At 38.9% G+C, this 14538-nt stretch overlaps 1 protein-coding gene across 1 annotated transcript; it reads left to right on the top strand.

The window, feature by feature from the left end:
* The first annotated feature begins 100 nt into the window (after positions 1–100).
* Positions 101–13271, top strand: LOC114433151 (AN1-type zinc finger protein 3-like). Its single transcript, XM_028401523.1, has 6 exons — positions 101–470; positions 4195–4235; positions 4672–4857; positions 6337–6402; positions 8149–8367; positions 11268–13271. The coding sequence occupies exons 1-6, from the start codon at positions 388–390 to the stop codon at positions 11420–11422; spliced, it is 750 nt and encodes a 249-aa protein (XP_028257324.1). The 5' UTR covers positions 101–387; the 3' UTR covers positions 11423–13271.
* The last annotated feature ends 1267 nt before the right edge of the window (positions 13272–14538 follow it).

Here is a 14538-nt window from a genome sequence, read left to right as displayed (position 1 = left end):
AGTATTATTTCGAGTTTATTTCTAGTCACTTTCTCTTCACCACACTCACCAGTCTAACTTTTGTACTTGCAGTTTTCTCAGTCGTCCCCCCTCTCAGCGAGTGGTTTGCTCCTCTCTACAGCTGATCGGCCCAGGATCCCCGGTAGCTTTCTCCGTTTTGTTGGCTTTGACGGTTCCGGCGTCGACTTTTACTGTTTTAATTTAACGGAGTCAGTGGCCGCTCGTGTCGGCAAGTTGTTCATCTTAGTCTGAACCTCTAAGGAGCAATCTGACCCGAATATTTTCTTTATACTTGTCTAAGACAAGCGGATCTAAAGGCAAAGACGAGGCCCTCACTCCATCCACGGATTCACCTGCTACGCGAAGAGCCTGACAAGACAGACCGACATGGGGGACACGGGGAGCGAGGGCAGCAAGCCTCCGACTAACGTTAACGTTATACCCCCGCGCTGCCCCTGTGGGTTTTGGGGGTAAGCTGAATAACTCGTCAAGTGTCTCGCTTTCAAATCATTTCTTTCTCTTGCAACAGCTAGCAGAGTCGATAGCCACTAGCATTAGCAGCTCACACAGGGATGAGCTGCTTCTCTTGTTATTACCCCCTCCCCATTGTTTTGTAGCATTAGCTGGCTAACACCAGCTGGTCTCGGTAACTCGATCCTGTAGAAGAAGAAGAAAGCAGGGCAAGCCATGGGATAAGCCCCTAGGTAGTGTGACAATGCTGCTACGGTAGATATATGGTTCATATATGTTACTGTGGGTTAATAATACCACACTGAAACCATAAAGTGTCTGGGTAGGAGCTAGGCACTGGTTGTTCAGCCGTGGGTAATCTACATGTGTCACAGGTCCACAGATTGGCAGCAGTGTATGCACACATGGCTGTTATTTATTTCCTGACCACATGAGGCCTGATAACTACATTACATGTGTCATGTGTAGCTGGACACCCAGCATATAGTGAGCAATTAAAGGCATTCCATGGCATGTGTTTAAAGTAATGTGTGAACTATAGTTTACTAACCTTACATATTGTTTGTTGTTTACATTTGTCTTTTTGAGAAATGTGAATATATATAGCTTATCTTGTGAGGTTGAAGACTTCCCTAAAAGCTGGATTTCCTCCTTCCTATATAATCTTAACTTTAGTCCTGTACAGAATTCAGTACAAGTTAGTCTAGAGAGTGGATGGATGGAATGTCTTTCCTCCATAGTAACACAAGGCTTTAGCTTACTTGGGTATTTTAGGATGCAGCCAGTGATGACAGGCCCTTCAGATCACATGAAGCTGTAGCTGAACATACACTTCCTCTCCAAATGTGCTAAAATGGCCTGACACACGCATCTCCTTGTTACAGGCTTTTTTAGAAAAGTACATTGGTCATCTGATGACCCAGAATGACTATTATGCTGTGTCTGTGGACTTGGGAGAAGGGAAAAAACCACTTGAACCTTGCTGTGCAGACGTAGCATGATAGCATTCTTAGTATTCGATTTCAACATGACTTTTTCTGCCTCAAATTTTTAAAATTGTTTGTTTGAGTGACAATTAGAAATACCACATACGGCTGTCACTGGTGCACTGTGAGCCATAATTAAATGTGACATTTAGCTGGAGATGTCAGAGAAATTCTTGCACTTTTATACTGTTCTCTAGAGAGCAACAGGCTTGTCTCAGTATTTTACATGTGAGGCAGACACAAGAAGGAGAAGGAAAGGAATCATGCTGTATGTTTGTTCAGGTTTTTTTTTATCCTGTTAGATCAATGTCTTTTAGCCTGCAGAGCGTTTTAGATTTATGCTTTAAACAGAAATGAGCCTATTATATTGCATTCTATTACATTTTTTAGATTATATGTGAAACTCTAACTCTATTTAAAGGTGGCAAGATCAGCTTGAGAGGGACCTGGCTCTTAGTCAGTCAGATCCCAACACATTGGAATAAAAGCTAAATATACAATGTCTAAGTGCTCTTTTTATATTTTCTAAAGTAATGTGACATTCAGCATACTTTCTGATTACTAAATTCTCTCTTCAAGTACCACAGGGAAGTACCATGCTGGCAGTAGTGTATTGAGATACTATCATAAATGGAGAGAAGGATTACTGTATGTTTACAAATACCGTTTGTATACATACAGCTGTTTTCAGCCTATGTCAGCAATTTAAAAATCTGTTACAAAGGTCATATAAAGCTGCCCTTAAGTTAAGTTGTGTGCTTTTTAAAGTGTCTGGTCGAAAATATTTGTGTGTAAGTGTGTGTGTAAAGCCAATACAGCACCAGCATTGATCATTTTAAATAGCTTTAAATATATATTATCCTGGGAACAATTAAAGAGAATTGCCTGATCAGTTAAACAATTGTTTAATTAATTAATGTATTAATTGCTGTTGTATTCATAACTTATTATTTGCTTTATAACCAAAATATTTTAGATCAATATAAGTTAATGAATATTTGTTTCTATTTATTTATATTTGTGCTGCAGACACAGTGCAGCAGAAGTGACATACTACACTTCATTCAGCAAAAAAAAACCCAAAAAATGAATTTTTACTCTAAATATGATACTGTTTTGTAGGAGAGAGAGATTTAACTGGAGTTTTTCAAAACATGTGTTATTCTCACTCCTTTGTACCACTTTAAACTGAATCACCAAGGCGACATGGCCCATCTTCCTGCCTGTTCCAATCAGATATTCTCATTAGTAACAGCAGTGGGCCAACTATGAAAAAGACAGATTGTGTGCACTTTGTTCAGGCTTCCCTCAGCTTAACAACCATGCAGTCCTTTCTTTCCTGTGTAGATTTTTCTTACCCATCCTCATCCATTTTTGTTTCCTTAATGAACCTGGGGTTTGATTACATCTGATTTGCAAGGTTGATAACAGGATGTGACTGTTGTTTACACAGCACTGGCTTCCTCCCTACTTGTGTCTCATGATGACTTTTTACCTCCACCCTTATTTTTTTTTTTTTGCTTCCTTCTTTTTCTTTTATGCCCAAGATGTCACACCACCAGACTGACAGACAGCCCTCAGGTTGACTGCAGCTGACCCTACATTTAGAAATGAGGACAAAGGTGTGCAATGAAGCGCCAAAAATAAATAGAATGTGACTGATAGCAGCGACCGTCACGCTCAATGCACAGACAGTAAGGACGAGGGCTGGAAAGGAAATGAGAGGAGGCTTCTCAGAGGAAAGCCAAAGCTATGATGTGAAAGAGCAGTCCTACTGAAATCAGCAAGGCTTCAGCGATCAACTTCCTAACAGCAGTTATTTTATATCAGTGGTCTTTATCTTTGATCAGCAATTCAGAAACACTAAAAACTGAACAATTTAATTGATATACATGAATATACGCTTAACTAGACTATGGTTTTGTGGTAAACAAAGCAAGTTAATGAGGTTATAATTAAATCCACATGGTTTGGTCAACTTTATCAAACCAGTTGTTGATCGGTTATTTGTGCCCATTACACACACACACCATCCTGGGAGCATTGTATGTTATCAGAATTAAACTTTAATGAGCTATCGTACCAATAATTTTCACCCCACTGTTAACTGACTTACAGTCAGTGGTTCAATCGCAGTGTTAGAAGCTGATCATTACCTATGACCATACAGATTGTGTAATACTGTGTTGATTACTGCAGGTGACTATACTATGGCTGAATGCTACCTGTGTTAAGATAACATTCAGGAGGTAACATTTCCACCACCTATAACCAGAACTGAAAGAACAGGGATTTTATGTATTATTACATACTCTAAATATATTGTATTGACTATTGTATATATTGTATATTGTATTTTTAATTAATGATTTGTTAAATTCCTCAGTAGAAGATTGATAGATCAATCCTTAATTGGTTTGGTCTCCCACCTTGGCCTTCTACATAGGCTTTGGCAGCCTCAGACTGTTGTGTGGCGGCTTTGGATTCTCTGAATAATTTAAAACTGCTGCATGGATCATGCCCCTTATTTTGAATTTTTCCTTGCCAGGATCCCAAATGAAAAGTAAAGTCTCAGCCTGTGACTTAGGGTCATGGAAACATGTTGTTACGCTGACTGTGTGGATAGCCACCAGCAAAAAGCGCTTGAATTTTGCTGCTTCTTATTCTAGATTTTTTTTTATCTCTTAGGACAAGTTACTCCCATAACCCACCTTTTCTTTGCCTTTCTTTTCATCAGGTCAAGCAAAACCATGAATCTCTGCTCAAAATGTTTTGCAGGTAAGTTGCTGCTGCATTTTTCTTTCTCTTCATAACACCTATAAACATACCATGACTACATCTTACTGGTATTCATAATGAGATGGTCATTATGTTTAATTCTTCTTTTTCCTGTTTTTGTGGCTAAACAACTTGGAAACATTTTCTGTCCCTTGATCGCAATCTCCACCACTCACACACAAATCTCCCTTAATCTCTTGTCAGATCTGACTGGCCAAAAATGGCTTAAGATGGTTGATTGAAAACAAACAAAAAGAAATTAGACTTTCATTCTTGGTGTTTTTTCCCCTTTCTTCTCTCTGGAAGTCATTTAGTGTGAGGACCATTTGGTGTAATGGGTCAAGATGAGATATTTGCCTTGTGCAGCACAGAAAATGTCACCTAAAAATGTTTGCCAACATTTAAACGATTTTTCACCATGTCATATTTTTTATAGACACTCAGAAGAAACAGCCAAATGATGAATGTGCTCCAAAGGCCTCTTCCAGCTCAAGCAGCAGTCAAACAGACATCTTCTGTAGTGAAACAAGCAGCATTAGTCAGTCCCTGATGTCGATGCCTAACACAACAGAAGACCCTCTGCCCGGAGACACAGGAAAGACATCTGTAGCTGTTCAGGACGGTAAGAAAACAGTTGTTCACTGAGTTTGAACTTGTGGCCATTGGAACCTTCTGACTAAGTAATATATACAGAATATTGAAAATACACTGTGCTGTTGGTTTCTCTTACTTTATGCAGAGGGCTTATTTTGTCTCCAACTTTAAACTAAGCTGCCCATTTACAATCAACCATTCATTTTTGTGGTCTGGACTGTTATAGCCTTTGGTTGAAAACATCTTTCTGTTGAACACTGTTAGTCTGTTACTAGTTTTTGCTAGTTGGAACAGCAGAGCAGCAGCTGCAGTGTCCCTGCCCTGGCTATATTTGTACTCATGGCACAGATAGAATGATAGGAAAGGGTATCTATTCAGAAGTGAAGGTTTTAAGAGGACACCTACAATCGCTTGGGCATCCGTCATCACTGTACAGTGACAAGGTTATTTGTGGAGGCCAGTTCAGGAAAAGAACAATGAAGTTGCTTCCAAACAGATGCACTCAGTAAAAAAAAAATATCTCATATTAACCTTCTGCTCTGTTTTCATGGGAGACGTTCACATGATTTCATTGAGAAACAATTGAAATTTCAAATCTGATAGTGATTAATAATTCACTATCAGATAAGACAAGACAACTCTCACTAGACATACCACACCTCCAAGATATGTGGTATGTTTAGTGAGAGTTTTCTTAATTATTAATCATCAGAACTAGAGAAGCTGTTTGGAGGAGCAGCAAAATGATTTCAAGAAACTCCAGTTGCCTCACTTCGCTTCCTGAGGAGCAGGAAGGTTTAGCAAATCATTCTACTTATTTACTTGATGATGCAATCTATACGATTTCTCTGAAAAGCACATTTAGAAAATTGCCTGTGATACATGACGGTCAGATTGCCCAAATAAAATTGAACTGTGGCCATTTGATTTAACTGCATGTCTAGTATTACACAGTATGATTAAGAGTGTGTTTGTATAGCATAGTTTAGTTGGTACAGCTGTAATCTTTTTTCAAACTGTGCTGCAGCTGAGCCGCTTCTTGGCTAGCCTCAGTCTGCATACTTCACAGATAACTATCATAGTAGCTGTGAAGGGAAAAAGCTCAGTTATAATCAAGGATTCCACACAGCCCAGTCTCTCTCTTTATCCTCCTACCATGTTGAAAATGGCACCAGAGTATCCGGGCAACGACCAACTGATTCTCCAACAGCTTCTGTCCTTAGGCTGTTCCAATTAAATACTCTGGGCTTTTTAGTGTAACCTAAGTCATGACCCAGTCTCCTAATCAGCTGAAGTTTTAGTGGAATGGCTTTGATATCTGTTTTTATAGTGTGTGGGAATGGGTTAATGTGCATGATTATGTATGTATTTCACGGTTATTTTAAATGCAGTGTGGTTGTATTCTGTATTTTTTTTTATGCTTTCAAGAAATTGCTAGTCCTGAAACTCCTTTATATCCCTGCTTTTCTTCCAGTATAGACATGTCTCTGCTCACTGTTTCTTTCAGGGTTATCCAGCACCGATCCAGTCTTGGGTTCACTCTCCACTCCAACAAAACGTTCATTTGAGTCAGGTATGTCTCAGTTCTACCGGCACAATGTCCATTATTGTGTTTTGCATTGTGTGTGTCAAGTCCAATTAGGTAGCACAATTAGGACCCACTAGAATCAGGGGCATTTGATTGATCTAAGATGCCTAGGTTAATTGTTCCTACAGGGGAAATGGCAGAGGGAAGGATATTTGGGATGCAATAGAGCATGTCTGCTAGAGCGTGCAAATGTAAAAGTGAAGGAAGACCACAATTCTATATATATATATATATATATATATATATATATATATATATATATATATATATATATTTACATGGAATGATAAGCTCCAGATGAAATTGATATTTAAAATGGCTCAGTTCCTTGCACCACCACATCACAGCAGGAAGGTGTCTGGCTGTAGATCTAAAAATTATTAAATTAAAGAGGAAAGGGGTTACAGGGACTGGCAGAACTGAAATGTGTTCTGGTGTTGGGTGCAGCATTATCAGTGGCATTGATTAAACTAATCTGAACAAAATCTTAAAAAACTCTTCTATTGTAGAATTCCTTTTATTATTTGTTGAACCTTAGGTAGCACAACCTGACACAATCAGACACATGCACACTCGCACATGACTTACGTACAACTGCAGAAACGGTGTGTGAACATGTTGATCCCTTGTCTAATGCACTGGGATCATGTGAGTTTCATGCCATAACACTCATGTACACTCAGCATGATTTAAACCTGCTGATGTTGGTTACAGTAGCTTTTGACATTCTCTCCGCAGATGTCTGTATTTTAGTTTGAAGCCTGGATTGGACTGGATGAGTCTTTTGTGCAACCTCCACTAAAGATTATAGCTACTTTAACTTGTCGCTTTATAGTAATTTTATAGTAGCTTCAGCTGCCTTTTTGTTGCTGAAGAAAAAAAACATATTGACCTGCAGTAAAATGTAGTTGAAATTGGCAGCAGAGATATACTAGGATAACAAAAGGTTAGTTACATGCAGTCGCACATGTACAGACACACATACTCTCACACGTATAGGAATCAATGGGGCAGGCAAGCGGGATCTGACTGCTCAGCTTGGCCTAGTTCTCAGAGATTTATTGAGCGCTGATCTGCATTTTGGCCGGGCCAGGGAAAAAGTCTGCAGGATTGATGAGAAAAGAGAAGAAAAGAGTTTAAATTCCAGCCAACCAGCAGAAGCTACATGCTCCTATGTCTTAGATACTGGACTACATGCAGGCTAATGCAGGAGAACCATCAATCTCTTTTTTCCATTTAACACAAAGAAGAGATTTTGTACCAGTAACCTATGGTCTGCTGTCTCCCAGCTGCTGACTGGACCAAATTAGAGAAAACGTCTTTCTCTTGGAATTCCAGTCAAAGCTGCTGTCCTGGTCACATGAAAGATTCATGCTTTTTGGATTATAATATGACCAGAGGAGTAATAAAGGGGAAAGAGTGTTAGCTTCAAATATATTGGATTAATTATTTAAAACCATTTTATAAGGTAGTTCAACCTTCACATGCTGTTGTATTCATAAAAGATTCATTTTAAGTCACAGTTACATTAACTATGATTGAATTGGCAAAGTATAGTCAGATGGAATTAAGATGTGTAATTTGAGTTAAACCAGTTGAAGCTGTATAGACTCTTCTTCTTCTACTATATATTTTTTCTTTTGTAAAAACAATGCAGATTTATTACATTAAGTACAGCTATTAAAGTTCGCTCCTTGTGTGTCTTGTGTGTGTGTGTGTGTGTGTCTCCAGCCTCAGAGTCAGAAAGTGATGTTTCTCCAGAGAAGAGGGCAAGAGTGGGTGAGGTCCCAGAAGGAGAGAAGTCTTCATCATCCTCATCATCATCTTTATGTGCATCATCATCGTCATCCTCATCTCGCAGTGGCTCCAAACAGCGAAGCCGCAAACGTTGCCATCGCTGCCAAACCAAACTGGAGCTGGTACAGCAAGAGCTGGGTTCCTGTCGCTGTGGTATGTTGATGCACCTCTCTACATATAAAAAAAAAAAAAAAATCACATACATTATGGAAGAGTAGATATTATTAAGCTTATATGTGAGGTAAGAAAAAAATCTTTTGCAGTGATTAATTATCATCATAAATACATTTCAGTTACCTTGGTCGTGGTTTTGCAGACGTGCAGTGCACAGAAGTACTTCTCTTACCTGGGTGTGTGTTTGTGTGTTGGAAGGATACATCAATGACCAGAGTGCTTTGGCTAGCCTTGGGGGACCAATACAGAAAATCTCAATGCTGCACATTGCCCATAAAACATAAGCCAATTACCAGAAACACTAATGCAGTTTAAACCAATACTTGGCTTGCTAATCAACTTGTTTGCATACAAATTAAAGTACTTAAAAAGTCACAGTTCTTCACTGCTTAAAGACCAATCTGCTTAAACCAACGCACTAATTTTTAAATTGGAAATTGACTCGCTGCTTTTCTTTCAGCAGGCTCTGCTTTATGCATGGGCCATCCATCCTTAATAGTCCAGTGCTTAGTATGAAAACATGCTTTTTACACACTGAAAGGGGGAAATGATGGCAATTACAGTGATTTCTGACTATTGCAGTAATTGCAGATTAGTTTGCTAATGGTTCTGCAGAATGTTCCACAGTGTAAGCCAAGAAGGTCTGATAATGAGTTGAAAGCATAAATGCTTTTCAGATTCTAAATGAGGGAGAAAAGATAGCTCCAGCAGTGAAGCTGATCCAATGTTGTCACACTCGCTATATTTCTGCTGTTACACAGCGCCTCCCATATTCATCTTACTAAATGTTGGTATAAAGGCAGTGGAATTAAAATATATAATAATAATAATATCTTTTGAAGTGAAAGGAGATCAAAAACCATTTTAATGTAATTTACCTTTTAACACTAGTCAAAAAATGTCTTGCAAATGTCTTTTTTTAATGGTTAAATTTCCACCAACATCTGCTTTGTTATTCAAAATGGGTTAGTGTCAATTTAAAGTTATACTTATTCATTTTTTAGCAGCAATATACCCGATTCATCAGTTAGAGTTGGTGTAACATTATCCTTCTCACTGCATTCTTGTGACATGCTCTTCTTCTACCAGAATAGGAAAAAGATTGCACTGGTTGTTGCTCTCTATTAATGGCTTGCTTAGTTTTGACCAAGCGGCTTAAAGCCCAGTCATTTCCCATAGACTCCCATGTTAAAAAGGCCAACTTCACAGCAGAAATAAACATGTTTACGGCCTGGTACAAAAAACCATTCTGGTTTCCTTCTAGTGTCAATTGTACAGGGGTGAATTTTTTTTATAACTCGCTTGTTTTAATTATATTCTGACTTAAAATTTTGCAAGATTATGGGTGTTGCTGCTTTGAGTGACAGGCGGTTGCCCTCTCACAGTGCGAGCTTCCTGCATCAACTCCGCTCATGCTCCCCCTCTTTATCCGTATTTGGAGTTTTGGTGGACTGTGACGCTGCCAAAATATAATAGCATCCTGGAGCCTCCCACTGAGCCTCAAAACAGCTCTTCAGAAACAAACGGGCAACGTCATGAAAGCTTTGTCCATAGATTTTACTGTCAATGGTTTTGACGTATGGGATAAAAAGGGGGAAAACAAGCCAGAACATTTAAAACTGATGGTTGTACCTTATGAAAAAACATTAATTTACTTTCTCAGTTGGTCATAGATTTTATAGGTGAGAAGAAGCACCTCTATAACTGCAGGTTTAAATGGATAAACCTGTGAATAAGACTTAGCTGGGACTACAAAACTAAACTTTTTGTTGGCTTCCTGGCTACTTTGATCCAAAGCTGTGGCTTGTGTACATATTTTATCATCGAGCACATTGTAATCACACTCTCTTTGTTCTTGCAAGTAGTTTAGAAGTGCAGCAGCAAGGATGGTAAAACCATTTACTGTGAATAATTAGCCTTGCCTTGCTGAGGCTAGTGTACACGTCTTTATGAGGACAGAAGTAGGTGTGGAAACAGTCAATTTGGGTCGCTGGACCAAGACCTGTATTGCAGGCACTGGGGTGTGTTCATAAAACTAATGTGTTTAAGAGAGTTCTGTACAGAGTCTGTCAGTTTTGTAGTTCTTCTTCACACTTCTGCTTTATTTTCCTTTTTGCCTTTGAATAAATATTTCAAACAGCTTGGATTTATGCAGTAAAATATTTGAAATCTAGACACTAACTGTGCACACATGGATTTTATTATATTAGCCCAAACATTCTCATATTACTGAATTTCTTCCCATCTCATTAATTTTTCAAAACAACTTGATTCACCATTAAGTTACAAAACGTCAGCAGCAAGCTTTGTAGAAAATGTGTGATTTGTGGTTTTTAATGGGGGGAATGATACGTCCAGTGTTACACAACTTTCTCCCTTCCTCTTCATTCATGTGTGCTGTAATTGTACGGCTTTTAATAGCAACCAGCTGTCAAACTGGGCTTTTAATCACCACTTATTGAACGCCAGCAGTGTTATTATGTGTATTAATGAATGAATTTAAGACGATGTGAGCTAACGAGCTTCTCTGAGCTTAACGAGCCTCCTACAGTGGCAGGCCCCTTTTGTTGGTTGTGCTACAGTAAAGACAGACAGTCGATGAGACAGATGAGAGTTGTCTGTTGAATGGAGTCAAAAGAAGAAGCAATCTAGTAGAATGTCTTCTATGTACACAGGCTTTTTACAAACTCATAGCTGCAAGCGGTGTTTAGAATTTAGATTTTAGGGCTCATTTCAAACAATTGATGCAATAGGTACTGGTGATTACACATTCAAAAATCTACCTTGGTCACTAAGGAATAGTTGTGTATAAATTCACTAACCACAGAAAATTAACCCCTCTCTCTCATATACCCATAAAACCCCCACCCACCTTCCAGGTTATGTCTTCTGTATGCTCCATCGGCTTCCAGAGCAGCACGAGTGTCTGTTTGACCACCTGGGGCGTGGGCGACAGGAGGCTGTCCTCAAGATGGTTAAGCTTGACCGCAAAGTGGGCCGCTCATGCCAGCGCATCGGGGAAGAGTGCTCTTGAGCGGCTGTTGCCTCAGAATTATCTCTGCATTCAGAAGGTGTCTTAGCTTTAACAGGGATATGTTTCTATTTCTTCACATTTTGTTTTTCAAGACTTTCGCAGGTTTTTGGGATACAAACCTCCACTCTTCTTTTTAAATAGTGCTTGCTGGCACCTAGTTGTTTTCTGCTTCTGTTGGCTTGATGATATCCCTGCTGCTAGGATGCCTTCTGGAAAAAAAACATACACAGGAATTACAGAACAATAAAGAGCAAAGGAAGTATGATTTCTCTACTTTTTTTGAAGCTCTTGACTACAGAAGTATGAATGGACAAAGACTGATTAATAAAGAGAAGAAATGTGATGCTTTATACAAATGTTCATCTTGGAAGTCAGACTTCACTCTTTACCTCAGAAAATAAAGAAAAGAATGGATAAGAAAGAGGGGAATGGAATGGTTAACCTTCATGTACACATTGGCGCTGTTTATAGACTGTGCTGTTTACCTCAAAATTAGACCAGAGATGCTTTGTACACTGCGCCAAGCATAGACTTTGTAAAGCAAAGCTAGACAGCCTCCATTTAAGTCAGTGTCTTACCCCCTGGCCGTCCACCACCTATAATTCTCAACCTTTAGAGCCACCTGTTAATCATCCACCTCAGGACACTGAAGCTAAAGCTTCCCTCCTCCTCCTCCTTCCCACATCTATCCCACTGCTCCACAGGACACCACATACTCCTTTGTTTTAAAGATTGTTGTGGAGGTGTTTCTGCCACTATGGACAGTTAAACTGGTGATACTGTAAGTCCGTGTTTAGAACTCGTTGAGTGTGCTGGACTCAGATTCACATGTTATGGCAGAAACGGTGAGCTAATTGTCTTTGACTTACACACAGCCGTCTCCAGTACTAGGTTGTGACTAATGAAGACTTAATTTGTTGCAAACTTTCTGTCTTCCTCTTTTTGTCTATATTCATCGTGTTACTCTCTACAAGGCTTCAACATTAACATATTTCCTCTTCACATACATAGTCCCTTTTACCAAGTAAGTGTGTGACTTGTGTGTATGTGTGTGTGTTTATCTACAAACTTCAGGATGACAACATTTACCAGACAAAGTGTGCTATGATTTTTTGGTTGGACCTGGAATGTTTGCATTGTTCTACATGACTTTACTTAATACACACAGACTGACTCATGTTGTTTCTGTTGTTCACTGAGTCTGGACTGAAGCTGTGATGGCATATTCCTCCGTGGAATAGGGATGACTGTGAACATCTCTTTAAAATTAAGGCTTAGGGACTTTTCTTCAGTCAAACATCACAGTGAAAGTAATATTTGGTGCCAGCATTAAAGTGAAATTTAATGTCTTTAGTTTTTTTCACCCATTTACAGTAACAGTACTATATGTATTGAAGCTAGCATGATGAGATCACATGGCACCCCCACATCTTTGCTTTTACTTTGGTATTCTCATCTTTCCCTGTATTGATTGCTCCATTTTTCTGTTTTTCCCCTTCCTCCCTCCTTCCTGTTATGCTCCAGATGAGGGAATAGGGCTCAAACAGAGTGCTGAAAGTTAAAATCAGCAAATATTTACCTTCCAAACAATTTCCTGATGGACTATGGAAGGAAAGAATAGAAAATGCATAATGAATGAATATTGTGCATTTTAAAGATAATCTTATTTAACCTCTTTTTCGTTTCAGACGTAACTGTAGAGCTACATTTTCAGTTGTGACGTGGTTATGAAATGGGAAGGTGAACGTGGAAAATTCTATATTTTGTTCCCTTTGCTTTACTTTTTGCTTTCCCTTTCCAATGTTTTTTCTTTACCTGAGAAAGAATAAACTGGATAAAACAACATGAACATCACTTGTTGTACTTAATGATGTGAGTCATGCATATTTTTTATAGAATTCAGTATTTTCATTTAGGTCTGAATTTGTATTTCCTGACTAAGAGGAATCTGAGATACATCTAATTTACTTTGCATTTTACAGTGCAGCAGGATGATGACAATTATTAACATAAAGGGGGCGATTGTTCCTGCAACATGTTGTATACTCTCATGTATGTACTAACTTCCTGCCAACCCTTATAGTGATGTAAACATATATTTACTGAGGCACTGATGCTCTAAAGCTATTTAACAAATCTGTTTGAGTGTGTATGTGTGTGAACATGTGTGTTTACTAATGGGGAATTTTAACTAAAGAGGCATCTGATGGCAGCGATGAGTCTTGTGGGTTACTGTTAATTAATGTTGTGGGGGGGGAAAAAACACATGTAGCCATGATCAAAAGACATCTTCTGATGCTTAGCTGGCCAGCTGCCAAGCTGTGTGTAATCCCTTTGCTTCCTCTGCACCCGAACTGAGCCAGAACTATGGAAGTTAGCCCCTAGAATATGAAGTGGTGTTAAAAAGAGTACCCCCCCTTCCTCTGTCACTATAGTGGTAACTTCAAGCTCTTCAGGATAACAGAAAACATGTAGATCTATTGAAACATGTCCCTATGTACCGTTCATATTTTACTATCTCAGGCAGTCCTGTCATTTTTTCAGCTTTGGTGTTAGACCCCATATTGGGTCTATTCACATGCAGACAGTATCTGTGGAGATGTAATGGAGTCTGTATTTGTTTGATGTATATTTGATGAAAAAATAGGCTTGTAATGTATGTTAACTCTAAAAGGTTCAGTTGGGTCTTCCACTGTTAGTACGCCATGCCAATGGTGTCTCAAAACTTTGATGGCCTCCTTTCTATTGGAGGTGAAGTAAATATTTTTCTGCTTTTTATTCTCTTGAATTTGGCTGGAATACACTTGTGTTTATATATATATATATATATATATATATATGTGTATTAAGTCCCCTTCAGCCCTTTGAAAGCCCTCTCTTTGTTGTGGTTGTCAGTATCTATAGTCTCCTTTGTGTTTTATGCCGTCTTGATTATATCCTGACACCCAGGATAAAGCACTTTGCCAGGATTGGGTTGCAACAAGGAGCATGAGTTCTGTATTTGCTGGAGGCAGCCTAGTATTAGAAAAGGATTTGGAGGATAAGATGTTGTGGCCAGTGGTAAGTAATCTCCTTACAGCTCAACAAACAAGGAAGCCTGCCATTCTCTCTGCCTT

The sequence above is a fragment of the Parambassis ranga genome, chromosome 3 (genome assembly GCF_900634625.1).
Source record: "Parambassis ranga chromosome 3, fParRan2.1, whole genome shotgun sequence".
NCBI lineage: Eukaryota > Metazoa > Chordata > Actinopteri > Ambassidae > Parambassis > Parambassis ranga.
This window is presented reverse-complemented; position numbering and strand designations above follow the sequence as displayed.

What these genes read in the sequence shown, in the direction of transcription:
- LOC114433151 (XM_028401523.1), top strand. Translation starts at nt 388, where the DNA reads ATGGGGGACACGGGGAGCGAGGGCAGCAAGCCTCCGACTAACGTTAAC. An exon ending in AAAACGTTCATTTGAGTCAG is followed by an intron (nt 6,403 to 8,148) that starts GTATGTCTCAGT and finishes GTGTGTCTCCAG; the next exon opens with CCTCAGAGTCAGAAAGTGAT. An exon ending in GCTGGGTTCCTGTCGCTGTG is followed by an intron (nt 8,368 to 11,267) that starts GTATGTTGATGC and finishes CCCACCTTCCAG; the next exon opens with GTTATGTCTTCTGTATGCTC.